Raw genomic sequence first — 23994 nt, 5'->3', positions numbered from 1 at the left:
GCGGGAAGGCACGTGGGCCCTCCACCCAGGGCCGGTGAGGGTCTGGGACCACCTCTTTCCCTTCCCCAGGCATCAGGGGTTCAGCCTTCCTACCTCTCCTCTGTCCTGGGGGCCTGGGTCCGGGAAGATGACCCACAGGCCCTGCTCCAGCTCCACGTGGCCAGTGATGCAATCCCAGGTCAGGGCCTGGGGCTCCATCAGAAGTAAGACCCTCCTCCAGTGGCCCCCACATGGCCCGGTGCCCCACCCTGTGCCTCCCCCACTACATACCCCCTATGGAGACGCCTAGAGGACCCCAGCCAAGCCCCCAAGATCTACCTACCTCAGCGCAGGCCCCACTCCATGCTCACCCACCAGCCACATGCCTGCTGGGCTCACCATGCCACCTGAGGGGCCACCTCCTCCTGTTCCTCCTCCTGCCCTCTCTTGTCCCTCCTCCTGCCCTCCTTTGTCCTGTCCTGTCCCCTCCTGTCCCCTTTCTTTTTCTTTTCTTTCTTATTTTTTTTGAGAAAGATTAGCCCTGAGCTAACTACTGCCAGTCCTCCTCTTTTTTGCTGAGGAGGCCTGGCCCTGACCTAATATCCGTGCCCATCTTCCTCTACTTCATATGTGGGACGCCTACCACTGCATGGCATGCCAAGCGGTGCCACGTCCGCACTCTGGATCCGAACCGGCAAACCCCGGGCCGCCGAGAAGCGGAACGTGTGCACTTAACTGCTGCGCCACCGGGCTGGCCCCTCCTGTCCCCTTTCCTATCCTCCTTCCTGTCCTCTTTTGTCCCCCCTCCTGCCTCACCTTCTTTCCCCTCTCCTCCTGTCTCCTCTGCTGTCCCCTCTTGTCCCCACTGTCTCTATTCTCCCCACCCTGCAGACCCCACACCCTCTCTGGGACTCAGAGCAGGGAGATTCCTCCCAGGTTAGTGATGTCCCAAAGTTTCCTGGGCAAGGCGAGGCCCACCCAAGGAGCAGTGCCCCAAAGGGGAGGCTCTGACCCAGAAATTGGCCTGTGGGGGTCTGGCGGGGGACCTCCTGTGCCTGAAATGTCTCTCAGAGAAAGGGGTGTATCCTGGGGGCATGAGGGCAGGTGTGAGCTGTGGATGAAGGCAGAGAGTGAGCAAAAGGCAGACAGACAGGTGGAGGACAGAGGTGAACAGGAGGGGGACAGAGGTGGACAGGTGGGGAACAGAGGTGGACCAGTAGGAGACAGAGATGGACAGGTGGTGGACAGAGGTGGGCAGGAGGCAGGGCAGAGGCGGACAGGTGTGAGACAAAGGTGGACAGGTGTGGGACAGAAGTGGATAGGTGTGGGACAGAGGTTGATCAGTAGGAGACAGATCAGGACAGGTGGGGGCAGAGGTCAACAGGTGGGGGCCAGGTGGACAGGTGGAATGGGGGCCGCAGAGGCAGAAGGGGAGTTTGGGGCTCACCCTGTGGGCAGCACAGACTCTCCTAGGGTCAATCCTTGGGATGAGTGAGCCCAAAAGGAACAGTGCTGGGGGTTCTGCTTCGGGCCAGAGAAGGGACCAGTCAGGTTCAGGGGCCCTGCCCACCCTCAGCCCTGCTGCCTGGTGGGGGCCTGGCTCAGGATGGGCTCAGTGCCCCAGGGTCCTGCTCCTGACAGCATCTCGCAGGGCAGACACATCCCCATCAGGAAACTGCCCGTGGTGGGTTTGCGGGACCCAGGGGACTGAAGCTGGGCCGCTGCCATGGGGTCCACCTCGTTTGACGGAGGTCTGAACAGGGCCAGGCCCAGGCGGTGGATGGGGTTAGAGAGACACGGCCACCAGGTTCCACAGCCTTTGACAGTTGGCGCCCTGTGGGGATGTGTGTCCTGTTTGCTGCTAGCATTGGTGAGCTCGTGGTGACAGGGACTTGCCCCTCCCATTCCCCCTGGATGGTTGGATGGCTGTGGGTTTGGGAACTTGTCTGTCAGTCAGATTCTGCGCTTCAAAGAATGGATGATGAAGACTCTGCATGAACCGAGAGTTTGGAATTTCTGCCTGAAATGGAGGCGGCCAAACAAACCAGCTGCGCTGGGAGGATGCTGGCCCTTGCCCACAGCGGGGCCTCAGGCCACAGGACACTCATTTCCCGCAGGTCTTCTCACTGATAAGTGTGTACCCAGGTGGAGCCACCCCCTCCCCACAAGGACAGCATCCACTGTGCACTGACTGTCAGCCCCTGGTCAGTGCTGACCACATGCGCTCTGCAGCCTTGGCTCTCAGGGCTAGCACCTGGGCCGCCCTTTCCAGGCTCTGAAGGTGAGCTGTGGACCAAGGTGGGGACGAGGACTAGATGGGGGAGCCAGGGTTTGGCGCTGTCTGCCTGCTTGGCCCCCCACCCTGACCCCAGCCCTGGGCTCTCAACACCCTAGAGGCCCCTCACCGGCCCACACATATTCCCCAGGAGGGATAGCAAAGGGAGCCGTGGGCAAAGGAGTGTCCACCTGGCAGTGAGCCTTGAAAACGTCCTGCAGACTGAAGGGACACCCCTCCCTCTCTTCTCCCCTCTCCCCTGCACACCTCCTCCTGACTTGAGGGGAGGGGAGGTGCCATGCATCCCTCCCCTGGGGTCATTGGTGACCTTGGCTGGACAAATGGACTCGGTTTCTCCTGGAGAGAGCCATGCCCTCCATGTCTGAGGAGCCCGCATTTGTGCTGGGGAACCCTTGTTCCACGTTACTAGTGTCAGTGCAGTAAACACCCAAACAAGGCTGTTTGCCTTGAGAATCAGTTACACCGACTAAGTGCCGATGGAGGCTGTCAGGGTTTCTGTGCAGCTGGGCTGAGCTGGGCAGTGGGCAGTGCCTCTGACCATCTCCGGGGTCCCCTGCCCCCATGCCTGGCCAGGAAATGCTGTGGCACAGGTCAGGTTCCGAGGACCTGGCTGGGCAGAATCGAAGCCCCTCTCGCCACCCCCGCTCCAAGGGTTCTCCTCCCCGAGGGCCCCCGTCTGGTGTGAGCTGGCAGGCGGGTGCAAGACAGCAGGATTTTCTTCAGATGCAACGGCTTCCAGGCCTTACCCACCTCCCAGGAGATGCTCCTGGCCTGGGTGTAGGGGCCACAGGGTGAGGGTCTGGATGCAGGGCCTGGCTGGACACCAGGGGCCTTGGTGGTATAGAGCAAACACCAGACACATGTGTGAGCACCTCCTCAAGTGTGTGAACTTGTGTGCACGCGTCCCTGTGTGTGAACTTATGTATACACATCCCTGTATTTGTGCATGTATGGCCGTGTGTGAACTTGTGCACATCCTTGTATGCGAACTTGTGCATGTGCGTCCATGTGTGTGAACTTGTGCATGTGCATCCGTGTGTGCAAACTTGTGTGCACATCCTTGTGTGTGAACTTCTGTGCACACATCTGTGTGAACTTATGTTAGCCCTTGTGTGCGCACATCCTGTGTGTAAACTTGTGTGCACACATCCTGGTGTGTGAACTGTGTGCATGACCTCATGAGTGTGAACTTATGCGTCTTTGTGTGTCAACTCGCGTGCACATATCATGTGTGTGAACTTGTGCACATGCATCATGTGTGCACATCCTCTCTGTGCCCTCTAGGCGGCCCAGGTGAACCCCAGAAGCTGCCACCTCTTCTAGGGGGAGAGGGTTTGTCACAGCACTTCAGTTTAGCCAGTCCTGGTCACCAGGATAGGCAGGCCCGAGTTGGACTGTCGGGCACTGGGTGGGGCTCGGGCCCCTCCCAGCAGTACCCAGGGCACCTGTGGTCCTGGGGCGGGGGTGCATTTCCACAGTCTTTTCCCCGACCCCCTGCCCAGGCAGGCGGTGCATTTCCCAGGACTGTCTGCAGATCCAGGGACACAGGCCCAAGGCCGACGGGTAACCCCAGGGGCTGCATGGATGGGACGGGGTCCCAGGGGTCCCAGAGGGCCTGGCCCTGGAGGGAGTGGGCTCAGCAGAGCGCTGCCCCCTGAACCAGGGGTCTGGGGCCAACCCCTGAGGGTCGGCTCTGAAGCAGGGCCAGGAAGGGCAGGCCTGACTGTGGGATCCACCACAGAGCATGCGCCACTCCAGGGTCCTGCAAGCTGAAGGGGTCTAACCCTGAGCGTCCCCAGGGCAGAGCCTGGAGGCCTTAGGAAGAGCAGGGTAGGTGGGGAAGCCTGTGGAGGTGCACAGCCGTGGTGGACCCTGCCCTCTGGGAAGATGCCCAGCTGAGTCACTGAGCAAGTGAAGGTTTCTGCCAACAAGTGGGCATCTGCTGAGAGTCAGGCAGGGGGTGCGGTGGGGACAGAATCCAAGGCTGTGTCCTGTGCTGGAGCCACGCGCCCAAGTCTCTCCCAACCCCGCTGTGGATCTGGGAGGCCACCTGAAGGAGCTGCAGGAATCAGGCGGCAGCAGCCAAGGGACAGAGGTGGGCCAGGAGATGCTTCATCGAGGCACAAGGTCACGGGTGAGCGAGAGCTGGCTAGCTCGCTTCCTCAAAACCCGAGACTTAACATGGGGCGAGGACCCAGTGGATGGGGCACACTCATGCCACCTGCTCGTCAGGGGCAGGTGGGGAGGGAAGGAGGCCAAGGGCGGTGGGCACAGGGGGGAGGATATACTGTGGGGGCCAGACATTCACCAGGGTCATGTCCCTCCAAGGCCCAGAAGACACCTGTCCCAGGCCATTGAGGCACACACTAGGGGCCCTCTGCAAGCCAGGGGGTGACCGAAGAGGAGGCCTCGAGGCTGGACGATGGCGTCCTGGGGTGATAGATGGGCGAGCACCCTGGGGAGGCACCTCCTGCGCCAGGTCCCCACCTGAGCCCATTTCCAGACCCCTGGGCCCTGAGGTGTTCGCTAAAGTGGACACGCCTGGGTATTGGAGCAACCCCCCACCGGGTCTGTGGCCTGTAGGGTAAGAACAACCATGGGCCAGGCCAGGGGAAAACACCACCCCACCAAGACAGTAAATCAGAACCAGTGGGGATGGCAGAGAGCACACCACACCAGAGCTGAGGGCTGGGCAGGGACTCCTGCAGGCCCACAAGGGGCTGCATGTGGCTGGGGAGGGGCTGCTGGCCTGTGTCCCTCCCTGGAGCAGGCTGACGTCGCTGCCCCAAGCTGCCTGGACCCTGAGCAGGGATCCAGTGACTCTGAAGTGAAATCTCTGCACCTATTTAGGTCGATCATTATTTTTTAAAAAGAACTGAGAGATAAAAATAGCAGCAGACGCATAACAAACGCGGAGTCCTCGTTCTCTGAAAACAGGGAGCCGGGACACTGGCTGGCCCGAGCCTCCTTCCTCCCCAGCAGCAGCCCCAACGCCAACTGTGGGCAGATGGGCCACCTCTGCAGAGATGCCCCTTCTCTCCTCTTCAGACCCAGGGCTGAGGGCCAGGAGGGAAGGGGACAGACCCCAGGAGACAGAGGGCACGGTGTCATGGCACTGGGTGAGGCCCCGCCAGCACAAGACCTGTGGGGGCAGAGGCTGCGGGCCCTCCCTCTCCCTCTGAGCCCTCCGGAGCTGCAGGTCCCGGCCCCCAGCGCCCACAGAGGGCCCAGCACCGTGCTCGTGGGTCTCGGCCTTGGACCAACACGGCTCCGGGCAGTGTAGGGCAGGCTCCAGCTTCAGGTCAGTGTTTTCGACTAAGCACGTTCAGACGCTCCTGAGGCCAGGCCTTTATTTGAGGACACCTGCCTGGGTTGCAGGCGTCTACACACTCCGAGTTCAAAGTCAACAACTTGCACACTACCCGGAGAGGTGAGCGGTGGGACCTCACCTCTCAGGACATGTTCCGCAATCCCACTGAATTCCACTTGGATCACGTTTGGTTCAACAGCTTACATTCTGGGTAAACGAGAGGCAGCACATGGGTTGACCAGGACTGACGGCGGCCTGGGTAGGGCCCGGCCACACTGCTGTCACCTCCAGGACGAGGGTCGAGGTCCCGTCGCCCCACCTGCCTCCCAAAGCTGCCGGGCAAGCTGCATCTCCAGGGCTCAGGCCAGCACAGTGCCGGGCGGCCAGGAGCAGGCTGGGCCCGTAGACAGACCCACTGAGAGCTCAGAAAGTCACTTCTGACCAGAAGCTGGAACTGTGTAATTGCTGTCATTTGTCCTGATGGGTCGTCCTGTGAGCTGGCAGACCACGGGGGCTGCACATGCACGGCCTCAGCAGCCACACCTCCACCCATGTGACACTGAGCAGCCAGTGTTTCTCCAACAGCCTTTAATCAAAGAAAGTTGCTTTTTGCTTTAAATTCCCTGAACAACAGAAAACTAGGGCCCTGTGTCCGCCCTGCTCCGAGGAGGGACTCAGTGGGACACGGGGGGTGTCCAGTCCACACAGGCCGGCATCTGGGCATCTGCACCACGTCCATCTGCCTTGGCCACGTGCAATGACCATAGTGCAGGCCCAGCGCCTGGTGAGGACCAAGCCCCAGACTCAAAGCTGTGGTGTATCCACTCCGTCTTCAGACCGCCCAGACTTCCCGCTGTGTGGGACAACCAGCCCAGGCCGCTGGCAGAGGCCGCCCTGGAGGCCCCAGAGGTCAAGGAGCCCAACTCTCCGAGGTGGGGTCTCTGCACTGCGTCTTCGTGGGCAGAGCCAGGATGAGCCAGACGATGGCAGGGAACCATGGAGACGACGATGCCGCGTCAAGACGAGACGTCAGAAAATAGTTTAATGACGTGCAGGGGTCGCCAGGCTGGTTACACATGGGAGATGTGAACGTCCATGAACGGGATTCAAGAAAGGACAGCTGAGCAGCGCGCACTACGGCGAGCAGATGCTCTCAAGGTGACAGTCACTGAACAAAGGATCACAGACTGTGACTGTGATGATGGTGGGAAGAGTGTGATCAACGCTTTTCCTTTCGGATAGAAAAATGAAGGAAAAAGCAGGCTTTGGAATGCTCTCTCCTTGTGCTGGGACGGCACTGGCTCGGGTCCACCGAGGGTGGCAGGCATGTCCATCTGGGTGCAGCAGCCATGTCAGCCCATGCTGCCGCTGCCATGGCCACGACCCTTGTGGTCGAGCCCAGCAGCTTCTGCCTCCACAAGCCACACATGCAGCCACGTCCACTGTGGGCTCAGAAGAGGGGCCGGGAGCCCTGACTCTCGAACTCGGCCCAGGCGTCGCTCAGCTCCATGAAGATCATCCTGGCGTACTGCTCGTACGGCTGCCCTGCGGCCTGGGGACGGGGGAGGGTGCGGTGTGGTGAGGCGCCCCCGTCCCTGCCCCCCGGGACCCCGCCCCGGGACCCGCGCCCACCTTGTCCGGATGGACCACCAGCACGGCGCGGCGGTACTGCTTCTTCACCTGCCCAGGAGTCACCAGGTCGGCCATGCCCACGGGCGTCCAGCGGCTCTCACCGTCCCACAGCACGGTGTGCAACGTGGACAGCAGGGCTCGGATGTTCTTCTCCTTGCCCTCAGTCCAGTCCAGCAGCTGTGGGAGACGCAGGTGCTGCAGAGTGGGCATCCTGGCCTCGGCCCCTCCGCCCACCGTGCAGCTAGCGGTCAATCCAACGGCCCCACATGCCATCACGGGGAACAAGGCTCCCCACGTAGACACTCGGCCCAGACACGTCCCATCGTCCCAATTCTGTGCTGACCCCACCCAGGCACAGTCAACGCCGCTCCTTGGGTCTGGCTGGACACGTGGGACCGGAGGGTGCATGGAAGCCAGTGACCTCTGTCGCCAGTGGAACATGCACAGATGATTGCCATCACAGCCCTGCCCTACCTGCCTGGGGCTCCAATGCCTGGCGGGGCCCAAAGGCTGGGCTTCCCAGTGTGTGTGTATGTATGTGTGTGTGTGTGTGATTGTGTGTGCGATTGTGTGTGTGTGTGTGTGTGTGTGTGTGTGAATGCCTGGCGGGGCCCAGAGGCTGGGCTTCCCAGCGGCCTGTTGGATGACCCCAGAGACATGGCCACCAGCTGTGGCCGCAGAACCACACCCTCACCATCCTGCAGTGAGGACAGCAGAGGCCACAGTCCCGGGCCTGCTGAGGTCCCCTGTCGTCCCCAGCACCTTGAGCTGCACTCCTGGGGGCAGGGGTGGCGCCTGCTGGCTCCTGGGCCGGGCTGCCCAAGAGCATGGGCCCTGACGGGTTACACCTGGCGAGTTCCCCAGAGGAGCGAGTGCTCCAAGTGAAACAAGGATGTGAAAGCCTCCTGTCCTCAGAGGATGGCAGAGCCACATGGGGACAGCCCTCGTCAGGGCAGTTCACATGCCCTGTCCCCAAACGCTCAAAGGTAAAAATAAGCCTGAACAGAAGCTGCTATCTCCGCGAGCACGTTGGACGAAGACCCTTTCACATGACAGAGTTCAGGGCTCACAAGGAGGGCTGCTGGCCTGCTCAGGGTGAAGACGTCCATGGTACCAGGAGATCCCCACACACAGACCCCAGGACCCCACGGGGGCTGCATCTGCCACAACATCTACTCCACCGTCTCTTCCCAGACACCCCTGGGGGCAGACAGGCAGCCCGGGAGCACCCAGCTTGCCCTGGCTCTGCACCCTCTAGGCAGCCACCAAGCCCCCGAGCCCCTGCAGGAGCCGCCCACACCTTCAGCTTGAGCGGATCTGTGTCCCTCGCCTGGTCCTGCCTCCTCATCTCGGCGATGGTCCTCGGCCCCTTCTTGTCAGACTTGGAGGAGAAGCCCTGATTGGACAACAGGTCTTCAAAGTCATTCTCCGACACTCTGGGCTTTTGAGCTAGAAAAGAAAAGAGACTTTGCTGAGAGACACATGGGGCCAGTGCTGACCTCCATGGCCCACCAACTCACATGAGGCAACACCCACCACCTGGAAAATGGGACACCATCATGACACCTCAAAAGAAAAGCAGCCACGGATGTTTCCAGTTATTACATATGGGCAGCGACACCCATCTCTGCTCAGGCAGCCCACCAATGGGCCCCACCTGCGTCACAGCCCACCCGTGTGCCTTCGGAGGCTGCATTTCCAACTGAGGGACCCTTTGGGACCGAAAATGTCCGAACGAGTTCACTGGGCCCGACATTCAAGTGCAGGGCTGTCTCTGTCACCTCCGGGGGTTGGCACGGGACATGCCACCTCTAACCCAGGACAGACCGCGGCCAGGCCTGGGCCGACTGTCCAGCTGCCTGGGTAGCCAAGGAGGCCAAGAAGGTTCCCGGACAGTGTGAGCCTGGCTGCTTCGTTCCTGGCCCCGTGACGACAGCCTCCCTGCCAGCTGCCTGGACGTGCTGGTGGGGACAAGGGGGACACCTATGGCCACGCTCTGGAACCACTTCCTTACACCCAGAGGTGCTCCTCTTGGGTGAGAGCACTCTGGGCCTCATTAATTCTCTCCCAGCCCTGGCTGTAAGTGGGAGAAATCAAAATGGCATCTCACTGTAACCACCTCACAGCAAGCTGGAAAACCTAGAGAGAGAGAGAGAGGAAACACTCACCAAAGCTGGGGGCACGGACGCCCCTCTCCTCTCGGCCGCCGATCACGCTGAAGTTCGTGGTGTAGTTAGGCCTCGGCTGTGCAGAGGTTTTGGGGGGAGGCCTAGCCTGGGGGGGCCACGGGGCACCCTGGGCTGGGGGCCGACTCGTCTGCCAGGAACCACCACCCTTGGGTGGGGGGGCTGCTTTGGGACCGAAGGCTCCAGGAGCAAATCCAGCGGTTGAGCCTGGGGAGACAGTTCAGGGCAGGGGGGCATCAGCAACATGCCACAGCTGTCTTGCCCTGTGAAGGCAGGCATCAAGGACGGGGCACCGCTCCTTCCGGGACTGAGACACAAACACTGCAATAGGCCCACTTGCAAAATGAACACTCGATGTCAGACACAAGGACAGGGTGGCCGTCAAGGCGGCCCCCATGGGTGGACTGTCCGCAGGGGCTGCGGCACCGTGGGGTCGAGCACAGGCACCGCCTCCCGACCTGGTCTCAAGATGCAGTTCTTTAACTTTTATTCTGAAATACACTCACAGGAAGCTGTGAAATGGTGCCCGGCGGCCCCACATAGGCCCCAGAGCCCAGGGGCAGGTTCACCTGGCCGTAGTGACCATACAGGAGTGTGCGTGTGTGTGTGTGGTGCGTGTACACATGTGTACTTCTGTGCCACTTTACAATGAGTACAGATTTGTACAAGCACCAGGTCAAGACGCCAGTGTCTTCCATCTCCACGGCTGTTGTGTCAACAACGTGTGAGAAACGGAATCAGACAGCAGGCAGCCTCTGCGAGGGGCTCTCTTCATGCAAAACCTGCTCCTTTTACTGCCGTGCCACCGTTCTCCAACTCCAGACCTTGGGGCTGGCCCTGCCGTTGGCAATTACACACAGGCTGCTACGAACACTTGTGCACAGACTGCAGAAGCCTGCCCGTCTCTCGGGGACAAACAGCAGCTTCGTGTGCGCTCTCATCAGAGACTGACTGACTGTTCTCCAGAGTGGCCGCACCGCCTGCATTCCCACCAGCCATGGGTGAGGACCCAGCTTCTCCGGAGCCTCATCTACTTCTCGTCTCAGCACTATTTTCACCTTGGCCATCCCACCAGGGGTGCACCCCAGCAGGGCTCCCCTGCTTCCCGATGGCCTTCTAGGGGCTCGCCCGCCGTCCGCAGAGCCTGGGCTCAACTGTCTCTTCATGACTCGTCTTTCCTAACTGGATGGCTTTTGTTTTGTTTTTCTCTGTACTTATAATATTCCAGATAGGACTCTTTGTCAAATACGTGGTCCGGAAACATTTTCCCCAATCTGTAGTTGTCTTTCATCCTTTTGGCGGTCTTCAGCAGAGCAGAAGACTTAGTTGTGATCACGTCCACTTTTTCTACTTTCCCTGTCATGGACTGTGGCCCAGATGACACTTATACCTGGCCCTGGGTCCCAAAGATTTCCTTCCATGTTTTCTCCTGAAGGCTTCTTAATTTGACATCTGACATTTAAATTTATGGCTCATCCTGTGTTACCTGAGGAGTGAGATGTCCAGTTTAGGTCAAGGTTACTTTTTGCCCATGGAAGTCCAATTGCTCCAGCTCCGTCTGTAGAAGGCCTCTGCCGCTCTGCCCAGATCAGTGGGTCTCACTTGTGTGGGTCAACTTCTGCGCCCTCTATTCTGTTCCATTGGCCTACATGTCTGTCCTTCTGGCAACACCAGGCAGTCTCGATTTTGGCAGGTAGAGCAGCCCAAAGCCAGGTAGAGTGATTCCACCCACCTTACTCTTCCACTACAAAACACTGTAGCCACTCTAGTTCCTCTGACTCTTCAAATGAGTTCTGCAGTTTGTTGGGGTCTACAGAATTCCTTACCGGGACTTTTGGTAGGAATTGTCCTAAGTCTACAGATCAATCTGGGGAGAACTGACACCTGAGCCATGGTGGGTCTTCCGATCTGTGAATACGGTCTGTCTCTCCATTTATTTGGGTCTTCTCTGATTTCTCTCGCCAGGTTTGGTTTCATAGCTTTGACATGCAAGTCCTGTGCGTGTTTTTGTTCGAAATATACTTAAGTGTTTCCTTTGTCATTTTTTTAGTGACCATAAACGGTACCGTCTTTAACTTAGACTCCTTGGGCATAGCCCAGTGAACAAAATACAACTGACGTTTGTGTCGACCTGCAACCTTACTGAACTCGCTGCTCGGCTCTGAAAGGTCTTCACAGACTCCCTGAGATCTCCATGTAGACAAGCACATCATCTGCAGCAGAAACAGTTTTATGTCTTCCTTGTCAGCGTGTGCAACTCTTCTGTTTCCTTCCTTCCCTAACTGCGCCACCTGGGACTTCTGCCTTGACTTGGCCTCGGCCTCGGCCTCGGGGAGCAGGCAGTCCTTCACGAACATGTGGGAAGTTGGCCGTGGGGTTTTGAGGGTGCTTGTTATCAAGCTGACGAAGTCCTCCTCTTGTTACCATTTTACTGAGAGTGTTTATCACACACGGGCACTGAGCTCTGTCAAATGCCTCTTCTGTGCCGTCGGTCGGCCTCTCTGGCCAGTAATGCGGCAGGCTCTGATCGCTGGTTTTGGAGTGCTGAACCAGCCTGCACTCCTGGAACAAACCCTCCTTGGTCGGGTGTGTAATTCTTTCTCTACAGTGAGAACTCTATTTGCTATACTTTGTTGTGATTTTTGCACCTATACTCATGGGGGCTACTGCCCTGCAGCTTTGTTTTTTGTGCTCCGTCTGGTTTTGGCATCAGGATACTAGGTTTATAAAATCAACTGGGAAATGTTCCTTCCTCTTCCTGCTTCCTGGAAGAGACTGTGGAATTGGTATGAATTCTTTAAACATTTGGTAAAATTCTCCAATGAAACCACCTGGGACTGGATATTCCCTTCTCGGGAGGTTTTAACCAGGAACTCACTTCTTCACAGTTGCAGAGCTGTTCAAGCTGCCTGCTGCACACGGGGCGAGTCTGCTGCGCTGGTTTGGAGGGTCTGCCGCTCCACATGAGTCTTCCAATGTGTGTGCCCAGCGTGGCATGTGTTCCCTCGTCGCCCTCCTAAAGCCCCCAGGGTCGGAGGGATGCCCCCGTCGTTCCTGAGGGCCACAACTTGTGTTATCCTCCTTTTCAAGGCTTGTCTTAGTAGAGCTTTGTCAATTTTACTGATCTTTTCAAAGGACCAGGTTTACGTCTAATCAACATTCTTAACTGTTTTTGCCTTTAGTTCGCTGATTTAGGCTGTTTACTATTTCCTTCTGTTTGCTTTGAGTCTATTTTGCTTTTCTTTTCAAGGGTCTCGAGGGGGCTCAAAAAGAGGTTCCTCCTTTCCCTGGCACGCACCGAATGCTGCACGTTCCCCTCAGCACTGCTGACGCCACGCATCTCGAGTTTCGGCGTGTCAAATTTTCACTCAGCTCAACGTACTGCTTACTTCCCTGAAGCTTCCTAAATAAATAACGCACGTGTTAGTTAGAAGTGTGCTGTTTGGTTTTCAGGCGTTTGAAGATCTCTCCGGCACCAGATGTTGCTGATTTCTGGTTGATTCCGTTACGGTCAGAGAATGACCACAGCCTGAATGGCTTCGATTTTTTAAGTCTGCTGAGGTGTTCTACGGCCCAGGATGAGGCCCATGTCAGTGGAGGTTTCACAGGCGCATGAGTCGGGTGCAGACTCCCCCGGGCATCGACAAGGCCCTGACGGTCACAACACCTCTTCCATCGCTCTGCCCACCCTCTGTCTGGTGCTGTATCATCTGTTCAGAGAGGGGTGCTGTGGTCTCCAACTAGAATTCCCATTTGTCTGTTTCTCCTTTCAGTTCTATTGGCTTCACTCAGGATTCTGGTGTCTGAGTGGGTGCGACAGAGGGTCTCGGGTTGCAGTGTAGAGCTAAGGGCTGGGCTCCATCCTGAGAACGGGCGACCTGGATCTCGACAAGTCCTATCCTCCACAGGATTGGAGCAAACAGCCCAGGCAGGGCCAGGAGGCTCTGGGCGGCCCCACCCCACAGTCAGACAGCCTAAGGACCACCTGGGGTGCGAAAGCCAAAGACAAACCCAAACTTCCAGAAGGCCCTCAGTGACACTGAGCCTGAAACACCAACTACTAAAACAGGATTATTCAGAGTGAAAACCTCTGGAGACTTGACAAGTTGGTGGCAGAATGAGCCCTCGAGGCAACACAGGAGACCTAATGCAACAAGAATGCAGAGGAAAGTCAGAAGAGAGAGGAGACAGTGGGAGCTTCCCAGTCCTCGGAGCGTCAGCTTCCAATCTGAAGGCTCCCAGGCGCCAGCACGGGGCTACAGGGAGCGTCCGCCCAGCTCTGGTGGGGGAGGGATGCGGCTGCCTGCGGGCCGGATGCCTGATCGCCTGAGCAACAAGTGTTCTGAGGAGACGTTTCCCACTGGAACTCTACACGCCCCAACTGCCATGGGACGAGAGGCTCTCAGATGCTCATGGTCGTTAAATAGTTAACGCCCCACACATTTCTGGAGGGCTGAGCTGCAGGGGCCCCAGGGCCACCGGTCCTCAGGGCATCGGATCAGCTCCAGGAGACTGGAGGCCAGGAGAGGCAGGCGTGGAAGCTGAGTGGGGCATGTTCTCTGCCAGAAGCCTATGTACCGCCTCCACTCCCACACCAAGATCTGCTCCCAAGACGGCGCCATGGGCATGGTGACATCTGCAGAGGGCCAAGTCCTAGTGCCAGTTTTAGCAACTCTGAGTGTTAGCTTGTTCACAAACCCTGCAATGGGACCAGACAGGCCATTCCCAGGGTCACTGTGCTCTGAGCCTTATGTAACGGAGGCGAAGGCCCACCTTGCGCAGCTGAGTCCCGCAGAGGGAGCAGGGCCCGCAGACAGACAGAACGAACCCTCTTATGAGCAAGCCTGGTGCTCTCCACACGCCCCACCCACCCTGCCTGTTACCTGGGAGGCCGGGACTGAGGTCACCGAGGTCTGCAAATGGGTCCAGGCTCTGAGACTTGGTCCGGCTGGCTGAGGGACCGGGAGGGGGCGGCTGGCCTCCAGGAGCGAGGAGGGGGCCTGGAGAAGGGCAGAGTGTATTAGAACAAGCTGAGACAAAATGTAGCCTCTGCTGCCCCTGCTGCTGCTGCTAAAGGCCCCGCAGAGCTCTGAGGAAGACAGGCGACAGACGTGGGCAGCCTGCTCAGGACACAGCCGCCCAGCAGCCAGGGCTGCCTCCAGCTCCCCTACTGTCCTCACAGAAGACAGGCCAACAACCCATGCAAGAGCCGAAACACATCATGTTTTCTGATTTTGTAATACCATTTCCTGGAACCTGAAACGTGAGCGTGCTTTATCATAGTCTTTATTACAACGTAAGCTTGAGAATATTCTCAGTATAAAATAGTGAGATATTTGAGTAAATTATTGCACAGACACTTGATGGAATATTACACTCATTACAAATAATGGCTCCCCACATAGAAAGAGATTTTATAAATTAATAGAAAAAAGGTACATTCCCTATGCAAAAGAATGATTAAAGAAAATGAAACAGTTCTCAAAAGAAATACAATAAACTAAAAACATGTAATAGTCAACCTTATTCATAATGGAGAAACGCAAATTTAAAAAGCTGATGGCTAATCAAATTGGCAAAATAACATCTTTGAAGTTATCACCCAACTCTGTTGAGAGACCCCAGGTGGGAACTGCTCCTGGGAAAGTCAATCAGTACAGGCACCTGGAGGGGACACAGGCTCGTGAGCGTGACTGCTTTTGACACAACTCACAACTGAAATCTCCAACAGGACAGAGTCATGGACACACAGGAAGAAGGACAGACGTGCACAAAAGCGACAGGCGGCTGCACCCCATGTCCCCAAGGACAGGGCATAGACCTGCAACACCCTCAGGGCCAGTGTGTAGTCCTTCCAAGGGTCTCTGGAAGCAGAGTAGCCACAGGACACAGGAAAATGCTAAGAAACATCACGGGTGGAAACACAAAGTTGTGTCACAAAACACGGGCATCCCCAGGAGACGGGGACACGGACCCGCGTGGAGTGCTGCACGCACACTGCTGCCCTCAGGTGGGCCACGCTGCTGTGTCCGTGGGGAAGTGAGGCAGGCCTGACTGGGCCCCCTCACAGCATGATCAGTGGGCAGGCACCACATCCCGCAAAGCACTCCCATCCTCCACCCCGTCTGGGAGAGGGATTACTGTCACGTCATGTGTGAGTTGGAGAAAGACACTAGACCACAGCAGGTGCTGTTCCTGGACCAGCCTCCATGGGGCCGGGGTCTTACCTTCTGTGGCTGGTGTGGGGGCTGGAGCTTCGGCCCAGGCATCCCATCCCCCCAGCAGATCTGGGTGGCTGGTTGAAGCTGCCATCTTGCCGGGCTCTGCTGGCAGATCCCCTGGGAAGAGAGCACATTACTTGGCATGTCCCCTGGTGGGCAGTGGGCACATGGCCTTTACTCGGCCTCCTGGTGACCCTGTGACAGGCTGGCCACAGCACCATCTGCAGGAGCCTCAGAGGGCTCCCTCCAGCCCCCTCCTCCACGTGTGAACAGGAGGCACAGTGGACGGCCGCCACTGCCGGAGGCAGGACCAAGCTCCTGCTGCAGCTGGTCCCAAGGTTTCCCAGCTGAGCAAGCCCCCAGGCAGGGCTGTGCTCATGCACCTCTGGGGCCACCCCCTTGGACCTGCAGGGCGCCACGCTGAGCACTGGGCTCATCCAACACCAACCAGCCTTCCTCCTCCTCATGGCCAAGGACGCATCACATGGTCACTGAACTGAACAAGTGGACACATGGGGTCAACAGGTGGAGAAGCTGGCAGGCCAATGATGGGAACCAGTGTCTGCACACTCCTTCTCTGAGAGGATCTTCAAAGATACCCCTGCCCCCCGTGCACTCACCTAGCCATGTGCCAGGCCCCAGAACGTGCCTTCCGTCCTCCCCTAAAACCCAGGGGCCACTGGCCGCCTCCCCTTCCCAGGGGAGGGAAGACCTGCAGCCACACGGGGTCAGGGCAGAGCCCATGGAGAGTGAGCACGTGGCCCACCTCCCAGCCCCAGGCAACGCAGAGGCCGCACTCACCCAGGTGCAGGAAGTCAGGGCTGCAGGCTGGGGGCGGGGCGCTGTGGGTGGAGGGGAAGGATGCGGGCGGGGCGGCCAGAGAGTCCGAATTTAGAAATTCGCCAAAGAGATCAGGCTTGGAGCTGGGCTGGGCATCTGGATCAGCGGGCAGCAGGAGAGGGTCAAAGGGGTCAGCTGCGGAGAGACACCAGGAAGCAGCTAGGTGAGGCGCGGCAGACACCACGATGGCACCTCTGCCCAGGGCGTTCGACGCCACCGGGTTCAACAGACCCCGGACAGTGTGGCGGCCCCTCAGGCCCAGGCTGAGACTGCAGTGTCCACTCCAAGACAACACTGAGAAGACAGGTGCGTGCTCAGTCCCCGATGCCCTGGCCTCAGACTTCCCGCCGAGATGGCAGCCCAGGAGAGGGAAGGGCTGGCGGTTCCTGGGGCATGAATGCAGGATGGGTGTCGGCCTTTGGAGTTGGACCGCAGTGCGGCCACCCCACTAGTGGGCCCTAGGCTGCTCCTCCAAGGGGCCGTGAGGGGCAAAGTGCTGACCCCCACCCCATCTGTCCTCAGGCGTTCCTTCCAGGTATTCGCATTGGCTCACATTTCTACTAAAACTTCATAGGACAGAAGCACATACCGGACACAGCAGGCTCCTCTCGAGGTGTGCTCCGTGCACTCAGGGGAGGAGCCGGGCTTGCAAAGAGCGGGGGGACCTCACTGCCAAGCAGGTCACCCGGGGAGCTCCCTGGAGCAGCCACAGGGGCCCCCAGGAGGCAGCTGAGCAGGTCAGCATTGCTGGGGGGAACATTACAGGTCTGCAGAGGGGGCGCCAGACCCGCCTCGGAGTGCAGCCCAAGGAGGTCGACACCATCCTCCTGCAGCGCGGGCTCCTGTGGCGCGGCTGGTGCATCCACATCAAATATCAACTCTGACTCTTGCGTCCTTGCTGGTGGGCCTGATGAGTCCTCGTCGGGCAGCTCCCTGCTCTCAGCTGAGGACGGCACTGCCTCCTCGTCAGACGGCTCACTCTCTCCTCCATCCTCAGTGGGGGCAGACTGACTCTCCTTGGCAATGTTACTGCCTGGGCCCGTCTCTGAGTCTCTCTCTTCTGAAAAGAAAACAACACACTGGCGTGGCTCAAATCCCTGTGGACAGCATAACTTGGGGAGGCCGCGTGGAGGCCCCGAGGAAGAGGGCCTGAGAACAAGCTGAGCAAAGTGGACGCATTTGGGCGGGGTGGGGGAGCAAGAGAAGATGCACAGATGACGCTGTGGACACCAGGCACGTGTCCCCAGACATCTTTGCTGCTTGTGGCCCAGTGCCACGCCAGTGCCCAGCGGGTGGGGACCGGCTCCAGTCCACACAGCAGACTGCATGTGAGGCTGCTGCTGAGATGCAAGGTCCCTGGAACACCTACCGTGCCAGTCCAGTGTGTGCAGGAAGTGGGGGGTGTCTGCGCTGCTGCTCTGCGGCGAGTCGGACTCCGTGGGCTCAGTGTCTGGAGACCCCGCCTCAGCGTCGTACTGCGCGGTGGAGCCAGGCTGCCTGGGGAGCTCCGGTTTGCCTGCCGGGGAGAGGCAGGCGTCAGGCCGTCCAGCGCCAGGACGCCACCGTCACTCGCGGCAGCCACTGGTATGGCCCAGGGCTGGGAGGCAGCAGCGCTGCAGTCGGCCAGGCTGCCTGCCAGACACTCAACTCCGAACTGCCTGGAGATCTGCACCAGCAACCAGTGAGTCTCAGCATGGGCCCAGATGCTGCCCTGGGTAACGTGTGCACATGTACACACACACACACACACACACACATGCATGTGCACATGTACACACCAATACACGCACACACACACTGCATGCACGCACAGATGCACACACATACAAACTGCAGCACATTGTTTATGCACACGTGTGCACACACACACAGTACACACACGTACACATGCACACACATGTGAACGCACAGGCAGTTTTCAGGGATACTCAGCTGTCCTCACATAAGAAAATGTAAAAAATGCAAACCAAGAAGAGGAACAAAATTGCGGCGTGGCCAGCAAATGAAATCACGAGTCCCCTCACCAGCATGCTTTCTACACTACTTTCCTGTAACTGCTCCGAAAGAAGAAAATGGACAACTAAGCTGAGTCAGGGGAGCCAAGAAGAAGGGAGTCTGCTAAGCCGGCGGCCCCGCTGGTCCAGCACGGAGCCTCGGCTTCTCCCCGGTTGCATCTAAAGTGGATGTGTCTCCAGAAAATGAGCCCTCTGAATCAGCACATGACTCCAACAGGACCCCTGAGGGGTCCCAGCCCCGCTCTACGATGACTCCCAGGGCCAGGGCTGCCGAAGCCGGGGTCTGGGAACCATAGGAACTTGCAGCGTGCAGGTGCTGCAGCCCACGCTGGGTGTTAAAGCCACTATCATGGCTCAGGACAGGCCTCTGAGCTCGCCTGAGCCCCACATACAGCCTGCCCGTAGCGCCGGGCACAGGGAGGGCCAGCCCAGGCCCTCAAGGGCCTCTCAGCCATCACAGGCACCAGAACCAGGGCGCCTGCAAGTGCGCCTGGAAAACAAGCATCTCACCAAATTTAGACAGAATGTCTTGCTGCTCCTCCCGGCTAGAAAACAAGATTTTGGGATTCAGCCCCCTCAGGCTCGCGCTCTCCCAGGGTGGGGCCTCCCGGCTAGGCCTGTCTCTGGGCTCCACCTCCACTTCCAGGTTCACTTGGAATAAATCCGGGTATTTCTCCTGAATGTCGCAAGCGTCCAGGTCATACCTGCAGTTGGAGACCAGAGGGCGATCAGGAGGGACCGTGAGACATTTACGGGGCACCCCAACATTCCCAGAAGACGGGCCCAGAGCAGGGCTGGGTGCTCCCCAGGCACACACGCCCTCGGAGCATCCCACCTCCTGTGCCAGGGAGCACCAGGTCTGCCCTCACCCCTCAGGCCCTGTGGCTCAGATCAGGTACTCTGGGATCCGAGACGCTGTTTCCACAGATGCCCTCCACCTGGAAAACTCCCGACTACTAACAGAAGCCAGAACACTAAACCCTCTGCGATGCAACTGCACGGATGGGGAGCAGGATTCCTGGGGAGACACAGCCGTGTGTCACTGTGGGCACAGGGGGGTGGCACCAGATCCGCCCCTGCTGGTGTGGGAAAGGGGGGAAGGGCAGGGAACTCGCAAGATTCTGGCCTCCAGGCACTACCTCAGGCAGTGGTCCAGGGGCCCAGGCACAGTTGCCAGACAGGTGTGTCCAGGGCAACCTGGCAGTGCTGATGTTGGTGGCCATTCCACTGACCACCCTAATTTCGTGGCCCTGAATCTCTCTCGGGAACTCCAGTATTTTTCACTAAGACCGTCTCTCATTACATGGCCACAAACTACACTGACGAACCCCAGCTCTTCAGCTGTGCAGGTTCCCCAGTGCCGGCCTTGTTTCATGCCACCTAACATGTATGTGCGTCACTGGTTCTACATGTTGACACACGGCGGAACCACGAAGAAAGAAACGCAATGAAGGGGTGGGTTCCTGATGGCTACAGGCATTGAGCGAAGGGCCCGGCGGTCCTGTGACCCCCAAAAAAACAACCACGGGGCAGAGGAGGGGCCTGGGCGGGTACCAACGTGGTCCGTGTGGGTGTTAAAGCCACGGCAGACCTTCACTGCTTCTCTGGATGCAACAAAGTAAAACTAGCAGGCATGGAGACCCTGGCACGTGACGTCTGCAGTTCTGGTCCCCTACTTGCAGAGACACAACCACCTCTGCTTGAGGGATGCGTCTGTGAAGGGGAACTGCTGTCAGAGCTGCTGCTCCTCTCACCAGGCCCGAGGTGAGCGCAGGGAGAGCACCTGCTGGGCCACACCCTCCTCAGGCTGCAGTGTCTCCTCTGTCCACTCGTCTGCGCACTCCTGGCCCCCAGGCCGCTACAGGCTTCCTTCCTTTCCAGGCCGTGCACCCACAGCAAGTAGACAACACAGGCGACCACTCAGCCAGGGAGCAGCAGCTACAGCAAGAACCAAGGGGGAAAAGTCCAGACAGTGGTGTCGGCAAAGCAGAGTCCAGCAGCCAGCAAGGGCAGGGAGGTTGAGACCCCTGTCCACAAGGAGGGGAAGCCAGGAAGCAAGGGAGGAGGGAGCGAGGCGGGGTCCACACAAAGGAGCACAGGAGGTCTGCAGGCTCAGCTCCAGTGGCAGTAGGGCCTCGGGGGCAGCTCCAGGCACCACGCTGATGGCCACCCATCCCCGCACCCCCACCCCGCTGGCCCCTGGAGACTGCCCCAGGCCTGGGCCTGCCCACTCACCCAGCAGGCCAGTGAGGGCACAATGAGGGACTGTGAGCAGGGGTGCAGCCCCCAAGCTCCCTGGATATCAGAGGGCACAGGGCTCAGGGATGGCTGGGAAACAAAACTGCTGACGAGTGTCAAGGATTGGAACCCAGTCCACTTATCGCACTGGACCCCCTCAGTCACAACAGGCCTCACCAGGACAGACCCTCTACCCCATCCACTTAACACACTGGACCCCCTCAGTCACAGGAGGCCTCACCAGCATGGACCATCTCTGGTTCATCCGAGAGCATGTCCTGCTAATGCCATTCCAAATTCTCTCGAACTGGCCTGTTTCTTTTTTTTTTAATTGCTTTTTCTCCCCAAATCCCCCTAGTACATAGTTGTATATTTTAGTTGTGAGTTCTTCTAGTTGTGGCACACGGGATGCCACCTCAAAACGGCCTGATAAGCAGTGCCACATCTGCGCTCAAGATCCGAATTGCAGAAACCATGAGCTGCTGAAGTGGAGCGCATGAACTTAACCGCTCAGCCACGGGGCTGGCCCCTCGAAGTGTCCTGTTCCAATGCCTCTGTGCAAAACAAATCCTGCCCGTGGAAGAGACACACTTCCCTGCATCAATCAGACAACTCAACAGCTTTCTCCTTCCTGAATTAATTAATCCAGTTTTGGAGGCATAACATACAAGGCCACGCACAAATCTAAGACTATGTTTCCATAAGGTGCTATACTCGTGTAGGTGGTACATTCAGAAAACTACACTGTGTGTTGCCACCCCCAAGAGCGTCCCTGTGCCCCTCAAAGCCAGCCCCACAAAGGCAGCCATGCCCGGGACCTCTACAACCACATGAGGCCTGAGCCGATAAAACGGGTCATGAGACATGGACAGTCGTGGCCTTTTGCTCATGGTTACATCTGTGTACGTCACGCTTCACTGCTGCATGCCACCCACGTGTGAGCATGCCACAGCTCATTATCCATCCTGCTGCTACTGGCACTGGGTTCCTCCTCATTTGGGGCTGCTAAGAATAAAGGTGCTAGGAACGTTCCTCCATGAGTCTGCTCTTGGTCCCAGGCACTCACTTCCCTGGGGGACACATCTGTGGGACACAGCTCAACCAGACTTTGCGCAGTGGCAGCAGTAAGTGTGGGTTCCAGGAGCTGCAGACGCTTGCCGGCAGCTATAAATGCCTGTCTCTCATTCAGCTGCCAGTCAAAGCGCACAGCGGCCTCAAGAGTGTCTCCCTGATGACCGAGGACGGGGACCACTCCTTCAGCCACCCATTGACCAGTGGGACTTCCTTGTTGGTGCAGTGCCAGTCAAGTTTTTTGCTGTTTTTAACGGCCGTCTTCCTCTCTTCAGCCTGTGATTCCTCCTATATTCCGGACTTGTGTCCTTTGTCTGATACCGCATATTGCAAACATCTTCTGTTCACCCAAAAGCATCTTTGTCTGACTTCCACTTCTTCTTTTTTTTTTTTTTACCAACTTTGTTTTGTTTTTTTGTTTTTGAGGAAGATTAGCCCTGAGCCAACATCTGCTGCCAATCCTCCTCTTTTTGCTGAGGAAGGCTGGCCCTGAGCTAACATCATGCCCACCTTCCTCCACTTTATATGTGGGACGCCTACCACAGCATGGCTTGCCAAGTGGTGCCATGTCTGCACCCGGGATCCAAACTGGTGAAGCCCAGGCAGCCAAAGCAGAATGTGTGCACTTAACCGCTGTGCCACTGGCCGGCCCCTGACTTCCACTTCTGGAGGACAATCTCATCGGAGAGATTCTAAGTTGGCCACTCTTCTTGTTTACTATTTCAGAAGGGGTCTCCCAAGGACTCCTGGCTCCCATCCCTTCAGTTAAAAGGCAGCTGTCCATCTTGTCACTCTGAAGGCTCCGAGTGTCCCTCCCCTCCACCCAGGGGCTTTGAAGTTTGTCTGCTTCTCAGCGATTCAGCTGGGATGGGCTTGGGTGAGGTTCCTCCTCTCTTACAAACACTCCTGCTGGCGTTGGCAGCACTTTTGAGTCTATGGTTTGATGTCTTTCATCAGTTTAACAAAGTTGTTAGTCACTAATTTTCAAAATATTGTTTCTTTTCTATTCTCTCTCTCTCCGCCTAGGACTCCAAATAAAAGCATGCCCAGCCTTTCCACAGCATCCCAGATCTCTCCCATGACCCTTTCTGCATCTTCCATTATCTTCCTCAGTGCTGCACTCTGAAGATATTCTGTTCCAGTTCACTGCTTCTGTGCTATTGTGTCCATTCTGCTAATACACAAATTGGTGGAATCCACTTCAGCTCTAACAGCTCTCAGTCCCACAATTTGTAACTGCATCCTTTTTACGCATCCCAGGTCTCTAGCAAAATGCCCCTTTCTGTTTTTCTTGAACTCATTCATCAGTTACTTGAAGGCCCTGTCTCCTGACTCCAGTACCCGACTCAGCTGTAGGCCATCACATACTTTTCCTTTTGGTCTTCAGTCATTTAGTCTTAAAAAAAAGTTTTTAAAGGATGATTTCTTTGTGGTTAAGTTACCGAAGCTCTGGGGGTCATGCTCCTCCAAAGGAGGAAGACTCAGAAAAGTTACGGCTGTGGCATTCCCTGTCTTTGTAGCGTCATCTTCATATCGGCACTTAGGAATAACACTGTAAAATGCCAATACAAGAAAAACACTACAAAGATGAGAAATGTGAGAAATGTAAAAGAGTAATAATATATCAAAACACAAGACGTCCAACCTCAGAGGCTGACGGCTGTGAGGGCAGCAGGTGCCATTCTCCCTGAGCCTTCACACGTGCAGGCCCCGTGCGGCACATCACCTGCACGAGGCACTGAGTCCTCCCGGGACCCCAGGGGTCAGAGCTACAGACCTCCCCGGGACCTTGTGGGTTGGATCCTAACATTTCCCTTGGTTTACTGGGTAGGAAACCAGCAGAGTTTGAGAAGGCAGGTCTGGGGTAGCTGTAGGCGGCTGTCTCTAGAGCCCCTCCACGTAGTTCCCCTCTTGCTCCTGGAACAACAGTAAGTTTGGGTGGAAAGTGCATGTGCCTGTGCAAGTGCGAATGAGTAGAAAGATGACTGGAATCCAAATGCCCATGTGTGGAAGCTCGCTCTGCCGCATACCAGCTTGGTCAGCCCAGCTGCCTTCAGCCGGAGCAGCTCCACCCAGAACATGAACTGCATGATACCTGCTGTTTACTGAGGGCCTGGGGTACATTTCCAGGCCTCTGATACATGAGATTTTGACAAGTTAACCTATCTGAAGAGTACAGTAGACTAATAAGTGCTGCATTATATTT

At 57.5% G+C, this 23994-nt stretch overlaps 1 protein-coding gene across 2 annotated transcripts in view; it reads right to left on the bottom strand.

Moving 5' to 3' along the window:
• Positions 1–5180: 5180 nt before the first annotated feature.
• GAK (cyclin G associated kinase) overlaps positions 5181–23994 on the bottom strand; it is a 60200-nt gene continuing 41386 nt past the window's right edge. For both annotated transcript variants that reach the window (XM_044768031.2, XM_070506422.1), the window contains 10 exons: positions 18990–19183; positions 17834–17980; positions 17054–17524; positions 16426–16599; positions 15631–15741; positions 14287–14403; positions 9386–9610; positions 8518–8666; positions 7218–7394; positions 5181–7137 (listed from right to left, as the gene is read on the bottom strand). In XM_044768031.2, the coding sequence (XP_044623966.1) occupies positions 7036–7137; positions 7218–7394; positions 8518–8666; positions 9386–9610; positions 14287–14403; positions 15631–15741; positions 16426–16599; positions 17054–17524; positions 17834–17980; positions 18990–19183 (1867 nt within the window). In that variant the 3' untranslated portion in view covers positions 5181–7035. The remainder of the gene's footprint in view (positions 7138–7217; positions 7395–8517; positions 8667–9385; positions 9611–14286; positions 14404–15630; positions 15742–16425; positions 16600–17053; positions 17525–17833; positions 17981–18989; positions 19184–23994) is intronic.

Source organism: Equus asinus, chromosome 3 (assembly GCF_041296235.1).
Source record: "Equus asinus isolate D_3611 breed Donkey chromosome 3, EquAss-T2T_v2, whole genome shotgun sequence".
NCBI lineage: Eukaryota > Metazoa > Chordata > Mammalia > Perissodactyla > Equidae > Equus > Equus asinus.
The sequence above is the reverse complement of the archived record's forward strand: the minus strand, read 5'-3'. Positions and strand labels throughout refer to the sequence as shown.